Genomic DNA, 8,223 nt, shown 5'->3' on the forward strand with positions numbered 1-8,223 from the left:
CTTTGTGGATTGAAGAGATTCGGTCTTAATTTCTATCTCCTTTTATGACTTTTTCAGATGCTCATTGTTCTTTTCTGGTTTCTGTGAGCATTTCTGATTAGTGATCTATTATATATAGGCTGTCAATCTGAGTAGTACTTGAAATTGAAAAACTAAGGTCCTTGATCTTTCTCAGGTTCTTTCACTGGTATAATGTTCATCTTTTTCCATAAAGAAAGGTGTCATGATAGTAGAAGATTGAAGAAGATGCCAAGCTTGATGAGGGCTAGCTATGACTTTGGAAAATCATTATAATTTTGATATATGCCCTTTAATCCTTTATGATCAAAGCATCTCTTTCTATTGCTAATTGTATAATACACCTAATGCCAGGATATATGATTCCACACACACACACACACGTGTAGGACACTGTTCCTGGTGAAATCTTTCTTCTATTTAGTGCTAAATCTTCAAGATTATTCATTCCAAAGATTAATTGGAAGTTAAAAGATATGGGTTCTCTCAGGTATGGACTTATATATTAGGTTCCCTTTGTGGGCTTGCAGTGCTACCAAGCTATAGCAGATGTCATCTGCAGCTTGACAGTACTTGATTGGTTTACATGTGTCATAATCATATATATTTTTATATCTGAGATATACTGTATTATATATGAAATTATGGAATTAGTGCATGCATTTTATGCCTGGCAGATTCAAAGGCAAAAGGATCTATTTTCTTTTTCCATGTTTGGGAATAAATAAAAAAAGCTGCATATATAAATTATAAGGTGATAGTGTTAATATGTTTCATGATCAGAAGGATCTGTTCCAAATGTATATTCAGTAGCTCAGGCTGTTAATTCATTTAGAGCAACTCCAACAAATTTCCTATATTTTGATTTTTTTCTATTTTAGGGAAAAATAAGCCTCTTTTGCTCTAACAGATTCCCTATAACTATCCCTATTTTAGGGAAAGTGAGGAAAGAGAAAACTAAATTCCCTATATTTACAGCAAACTCTAAAATTTTAAGGAAAAATATGGAGATTTTAGAGATTGTTGTAAAATAGGGAATCTGTTGGAGTTGGAGAAGAAAAAGAGGCTAAAACTTTAAATTTTGCTTCCCTATAATACAGAAATTATAGGAAAACTGTTGGAGTTGCTCTTACAAACTTTGCTTTTACATATATAGGTCCGACTGCTAGTACCATTCACACTAATAGATTCTTTAATTCCAATTTATTTTTAGCCTTCTACCACATTTCAATCCAAATTCAGAATGATCACTATATAAGATTAGCATATTTAACTATATCAATCAGAGAAGTGCCATTACCCAATTAGAAGGGAGGATTCAACATCATTTTATTCTCTTCCTACCGATAGGGGAGAATTTTATATTGTGTAAATTGTAAAATAGTTTGTGGGTGATGATTTGCTGGACTCTGCAGAAGAGCTGTGCCTGCTTCACTCTACAAAAACACCTGAAAGTAATTTTTGCATATGTCTTAGTGGTTAATGACTTGACTACACTAAAAAGGGTTGAAACATAAACGACAAATTAATTAATATAGTACTGGGAAATTCTTTTGACTGGATCTTTGATTGGAATATGAAAGTCCTACTCTAATTACCTATAATAGAACAAGACTAATTAAGAAATCAACATCCTTGTCTAGTTACATTTTGCCAAAGTAGTTACAAAGTTATTTTGACTATCATAAGTTATTTTTATTTTAGCTAGTTTTAAATTTATAATAATATAATTTAAATAATTAAAAAAGTAAATATTTTAAATTAACAAAAATAATAGAAAGCCTCATCTTGCTCTCTACATTTAGGAGTGAGATAACTAAAAGTTATAATGGAGAGACACTTAGGAGTCTGGTGCAGCAGCTAACATAGATAAAAAGCTAATTCCAAAATAACTAAGGAGCCAAGATTTGCTTTTTTAATATAGTATATAACTGTATAAGACTCATAAATGTAAAATTTATAATATTACTTTTAAAGAGATCAATAAAAAATTTAAATATTTTTATCTGAATAGCATGTTGTTGTCCATAAGATTCTACCAACAGCCGAAAGAGGTAAATTAATAATAGAAAGTCAGTACCATTAACTCAGTGCAACATCAAGTGCAAAATTTGACCATTTGAGGTGGGCTACTATATATTTCTTCGAGGTTATTATGTGCTCTACTAGTCTACCAGCAGGAAGACAATTGTAAATTGGCATGTAGGGGTTAAGAACATTATGAAGGTGAATATATATAGGCATCTTTCTTATTCGTTATATATGGACCAAGTTGTCAATATAATTATCAACCTAAGCCTATTGCTTCCAACATGCAATCAAATTAAGTCATATAGCGTTTATAGAATGTTACTAAAAGCCACTTTATAAAGGAATAGCCTTTTAGGGTTTAATGTAAACATGAATTAGAAGTCCACTATGTTTTATTGAAACATGTTGAGTTTGATGTACAATATTGGTTCAAACTTGACAGGATCAAATTTCATGGCTACGAATCGCTGCAGAACTGGAGCTGTTCTTCTATAGAAGAGCAATTTGTTAGATCTGCCAGTAAAATTGAACTGGAATATGAAAAGGAAAAAAAAAAAAAATTCACCTTTAGAGCTATTTAGACTCCTTTTCCTCGACTGTTTAATTTAGACAATTTCTTGAGGATAAAGGCAAAAGGCATCTATGCCATGTGGTCTCAAACAGTGAAATCCTAGCCGATTAGTAGGAACTTTAGGGTAATTTGGATTATAAGATTCATAAAAATTGTCTCCACCAACATGCCAAAAATGGTATGGGGAAAGAAATGAGTACTCGTTTGAATGATTGAGTAATAGATTATAAGCACTCGAGGACAACGTCAAATCACAAATAGAATTGCCTTATATTTTTCGCGGAGCTAAAATAATTGTTGATGCTTTGATTGTTCATACATATGACTGTATGATAGCAACTTGAAGAACAACCATTTTGATTTTGAATATAACATTTTCTTATTATTGACTACATATACAGAGGAGGTCAGAACTAGTTAAGAGAAAACCCTATTAGTGACTAACTTCTACCAGCTACAACTACTGAACTACCCTACTGTAGCTTTAAGCTCAACAGTAGGTGCCTTATTTCATTAAACATAAAAGGAAAACAAAAGGAAACCCTTTGATTCTCTCTGCTTTACCCAGAAAGGCTTCTTAGTCATGTTGTGCTCCGGAACTAATAATACTATCCTAAAAGGAAGCTCATCCTTTCTGGAAAAGCTTTTCTAGTAATTGCTCAATGATAATAGCCATAGTACTGGAACTGCGGAGGTCCAAAGTTGTTGTTCATACACTGCTGTCCTCCTCTTACTGTCCCATCCCCTAATTCCTCTTCTACATTCAACCCTTCAATCTGCAAAAACAGCACCAAAAGTTAAGCTATAATTTAAAAGATTGATGAAGAAATACTATATATGGCCGACAGTACAATATGTTATGTGGTGAAACTGTCAATTTGACTTGACTAGAGAGTTCACGTGAATGACGTGATGATTTATTGTACTGTCGGCCATAGAGTATAAAAGATCAATAAAGAAATATTTTATGCTGACAGTCCAATATATTATGTTCTGAAACTGTCGATCTAAATTAATTATCATATGTATTCTGGTCAAGTCAAATTGACAGTTTCGCAACATAACCGTTTCGTACGTTACATTATAAGGTTGATGAAACGTGAGAGAATTACTGAAATGTGGAGAAGCCAAATTAAATTACCCAGAGATCATCTTCGTCCTCTTCTCTGGTTGAACATGCAGGTTTGAGGATCTCACCAGTTTCATCATTTCGCGCAAATCTTCCACGTATGCGTGGACGGTTGTCTGCTAGTGTCTTTCGGCATGCATACTATCCAAGTATACAGAAAATAATCACCCACTTTCAGAATCCAACACGTAATAAAACTATGATGAAAAAAAAAAAATGGGGTTTTTGGTTACTGAGGAAAAATCAGTTCTTGGAAAAAAGCATACCTTGATAGTCTTGTTGAAGTTTCTCTGTGATCTCTTAGCTCTGTACTTTGAAATCCTCTCTTTTCTCTCCTCTGCACTGTACTTCCCCATCTTGAAGCTCCCAGCTTCCTCCATGGCCGAGCTCTCTCGAGGATTACGAGCAGTTTTGAAATTCTGAAAAACGAAACAGTGGATGTTGTTAGTATTTGGTGAAACGAAACAGAGTAAACACAGAGGAGAGAAGTAAAATTGTGAATTGTGAGACTGACTTGTAAATCTCCAGTGCTGGAAACCCTTCTCATTTGACTTGTCAAGTAGCTGCTCTCAGGTGAGCTCAAGGAGGCTGCTTGGTTCTGAAAATTTGGGGATTCCATGAGAGAATCGAAGCGAGGTTGGAAAACAAAGCCAGGCTTTCCGTCAAAGGAGTTGCTGCTATAGCTCCTCTGCATAAATTTGGCCACATTTTCAGCACCACCACTGTAACTGTGAGGAGAAAAAGCGTGTTGGGTGTTGTAATTATGAGCATTCTGGTCAAAACCCACATGACATTGCTCAGTTTTCACCTCCCCTAAAATGTCCAAAGCTGAGAAATTTCCCAAGGCATCTCCCAAACTGGGACCATTTTCAAGAGGGCCCAGATGGGTTGCTTGGTAAAGGCTCAAACTTCCCGATTGATAACTTGGGGGTGAAGAAGAAACAGGATTTGGGGAGCTTTGCTCAAAAGAATGAGGCTGATCCTCAACTGGGTTTTGTACGTTTCGGTGGTCAGAGATTGCTTGAAGGATGTCAAGAGCTGAGTCTGAGAAAGGAGAGAAGGGGTCAGACAAGAGGTCTGTTTCATAGGAATGGCGGTACAAGGAGGCATCGTCAACAAAGAGATCAGAAGACATTGCAGACCCAAATTGCTTTCTCTATTATCTGAAATTGGAACCCCAAAAGGAAACAGACCAGGAAAGTTAGGAAGTGTTGTAGAATGAAGTGTTCTGCTTTTGTATTTGTGCGTCTTCTGTTGTGAAGCGGACAAAGAACACTGACAAATTTAGACAGGGCCTCTGGAACTACTGAGCAACAAGACAAAGAAAGCCATTTCTCGTCTCTCTCTCACACAAAAGAGATTTTCAAACAACACAGGAAGAGACCAGCTAGTCCACTTCTGCAGTTCTGCTATGCTATATAAACTATAAAGGATTGTGCTTTGCACATCTGCCCCTCAATTTTGATATATTGCAAATGCTCCACAAATAATTTGAATAACACCACCCAGCTTCTTGCACGGTTCATTGTTTGGCCAAAATATTCCATCTTCTGTAAATCTTATGCCTTTTTAACTTTTTTATTTGATAAGACCTTCTTTGGAAAGTCCATGTCAATGGTTCTTTGGAAAGTCTATGTCAATTTGATTAGGGTATATTGAAGAGATTAATCAACCCCCACTAATAGCATGAAACTCTGTTCCAGGTACTCAAGTCAGAATTTAGTTGAAAAATACACTAATTATAAGCTAATCAACCATAATTTGTGCCCAAGAAGAGTTGGAAAAATGGATATGATTGCATGAGTGATTTCAAGTCCATGGTGAAACGCTGATGAGTAAATTCAGCCCTGTAATTATGGAACCAATGGGAAGAAATGATCGATTCATTCTTAGGATAGAGATTTAAGAAGCGATCAATCATGGGAAGGAATGATCAATTCATTCTTAGGATAATTTTTGAGATTTAAGAAGTAATCAATCATGAGAAGAAATGATCAATTCATTCTTAAAATCTGAATGATAACTTCGCATAGCAAGTCAGCAACATGAGCAATGAAATGAAGGTAATGTCTATCATATTTCCTTATTTCCTTGTCGCAAACGAGTAAATGCGAATCTCTTCGAGTATCATTGACACTAAAGAGAGACCAATTGAGGCATTACAATGTCATGATTAGATGCATTCAACGAAGTCCGAATATATAATTTGAAATAAAATATCATTAATTTCTATAGAAAATAGCAAAAAAATTCAGCGTCAAGAAGCATGTTTTGGAGGCGCTTTTTGTCTTTTGTTTTAGTTTTTAATAAATTAGAATTCGCATATTATCTCATCTCGTGTATTGTGAAATTTTATCAAGTGAATGAGTGCATAATAAGACATGAATCTCTTGAAATAATATTGACCACTAAGAGTCAGTTTGACATTCTAGTTTTCGCACTGATAGGTGCAAAATAAACTCTTCTAGCGGACGTTAACCGTTTAGAGAATACCCAATTGAGGCGTTATAATGTTAGGTTTAGACTTGAAAGGATATCATCAATATCTATATAGCAAGAAAGTTTGGTGTCAAAAAGCTAGTTTTTGACGCTTATGTCTTTTATTTTAGTTTTTAATAAATTGAGTTCGTATGTTGTCTCATCCGGTGCATTGTGAAATTCTATCAAGTGAATAAATGCATAATAAAACATTAATTTTTTTTAAATAATATTGACCACTAAGAGTTAGTTTGACATTCTCATTTTCGCTTTGGCGAGTGCAAAATAATCTCTTCTAGTGGACATCAACCATTTACATAATGTTCAGTTGAGGCGTTATAATGTTAGGTTTAGACTTGAGAGGATATCATCAATATCCATATAGCATCAAAAAACCTGTTTTTGGCTCTTATGTCTTTGTTTTAGTTTTTAATAAATTAGGTTCGCATGTTGTCTCATCTCGTATATTGTGAAATTCTATTAAGTGAATAAGTGCATAATATGATAAGAATCTCTTAAAATAATACTGACCACTAAGAATCAGATAACATTCTCATTTTCGCCCGGACAAGTACAAAAGAATCTCTTCAAGCAAACATCGATCGTCTAGGGAATGTCCAATTGAGGCGTTATGTTAGGATTAGACTTGAAAATATGTCATCAATATCTATATAGAAAAAAAGTCAAACACGTTCAATAGCCCAACTTTAGCGATGACGTATTTTATTCTATTTTTATTTTATTTTTAAACTTTTTGAAAAATAGGATGATTCTTAGCTCGTGTGTTATACAAATGAATCAAAATTGAATATTTCAAAATAAGATTGACCAATAAAAGTGTGTTTGCAATCCTCATCCTTGCACACATATGTAAACAAGAATGTCATTTTTAGAGTAAACATCAATCAGATAAGCAAATCCAATTGGAGGGTTATAATGTCACTTTTAGATCGATAACCTAATCCAAGGATTTCATGACTTAATCTAGAACTCGTCATGAGTCATGAGTATGAGAAGGTCTTCAATAAGACGGTCGGATCTATAGGGTTTGTACAGCAAGTCTAGCTACGTGTTTTATGCAATTGTGGAAGACAGAAAACTTTCTTCCATAATAGTTGGATTTTGCACTTTTCATGTGTTTAGGGCCTCAGTTCCCATGTATTACCAACTCTGAGACTTAAGCCCAATATACGAAAAGACCTTCATCCATTACACTTGAGCCCGCAGGCTGCACAGACCTCTTGACCCTTCCAACACTTTTTTCATAACACCGATCGGCATTTGATGATGCTCTTTCATCACTTTACTAGAGAACATTTTAATCCCCCTTGAAAAGGACTAACCTCATTTTTTTTTTTTTAGATCTGCCTGGATCCAGATTCATACAGAAAATTTTGAGAGAAGGGAATTTGGAGAGGTATTTCGTGCAGCCTAGTTTTGTTCATCAGATATCATGCATAGAAATCCCACCAGATCGTTGATTTCTAATGTTCAAGCCGATGTGATCCTTAACCATGACTAATCAAATGTTAGCTAGCAATGTCATCAAAAAAAATGTTAGCTAGCAAAAGAAATCACATAAACGTAATTTTAGACGTTTATCGACTTGTTAGTCTTTCACTTGCATTCTTATATCATTACTCTATGTTATATCTAAATTTTAATATTGAGCTAAACTAGTAATCAAAAGTTAAAAGACTATATCTTACAATATAATAATGATAGCTGGTAATTATGTTTGTGTAAGCATTATAGGTGCTTCTATGGAGACCTCCTTTAGTTTTTGTGTGTTTTCTAGAAGTCAACGTGAAAGAGTACTAGGTCTTGATCAATTGCTATAACAAATTAACATTATTAGCTTCTTTAGAAAACTTTTAATAGTAGAGTCTTCAGTTGATGAAATTGGAACAAGACTAGGCTCTTTTTTCACTAGTATTCTTCTCCATCTTGTTTAAATTTGAAAAAGTTTGGGGGATTCATTTATATCTGCATAGGA

At 34.4% G+C, this 8,223-nt stretch overlaps 1 protein-coding gene across 2 annotated transcripts; it reads right to left on the reverse strand.

The window, feature by feature from the left end:
- Positions 1-2,952: 2,952 nt before the first annotated feature.
- Positions 2,953-5,119, reverse strand: LOC133706949 (zinc finger protein CONSTANS). 2 transcript variants are annotated; one of them, XM_062132497.1, is made up of 4 exons: positions 4,264-5,119; positions 4,016-4,168; positions 3,762-3,890; positions 2,953-3,396 (listed from the first exon to the last, which is right to left on the reverse strand). In XM_062132497.1, exons 1-4 carry the CDS (start codon positions 4,882-4,884, stop codon positions 3,280-3,282), a joined length of 1,020 nt encoding a protein of 339 aa, XP_061988481.1. In that variant the 5' UTR covers positions 4,885-5,119; the 3' UTR covers positions 2,953-3,279. The 2 variants fall into 2 exon arrangements, with proteins under 2 accessions (XP_061988481.1, XP_061988482.1); XM_062132498.1 differs by having other exon boundaries at positions 3,279-3,396; positions 3,818-3,890.
- Between the last annotated feature and the right edge of the window lie 3,104 nt (positions 5,120-8,223).

Source organism: Rosa rugosa, chromosome 4 (genome assembly GCF_958449725.1).
Source record: "Rosa rugosa chromosome 4, drRosRugo1.1, whole genome shotgun sequence".
In the NCBI taxonomy this organism is placed as follows: Eukaryota; Viridiplantae; Streptophyta; class Magnoliopsida; order Rosales; family Rosaceae; genus Rosa; species Rosa rugosa.

Coding starts and splice junctions, on each gene's coding strand:
- LOC133706949 (XM_062132497.1), bottom strand. CDS start 4,884: ATGTCTTCTGATCTCTTTGTTGACGATGCCTCCTTGTACCGCCATTCC. Junction 3,891..4,015: donor ACTTCAACAAGACTATCAAG/GTATGCTTTTTT, acceptor ATACTTGGATAG/TATGCATGCCGAAAGACACT. Junction 3,397..3,761: donor AGGACGAAGATGATCTCTGG/GTAATTTAATTT, acceptor CTGTTTTTGCAG/ATTGAAGGGTTGAATGTAGA.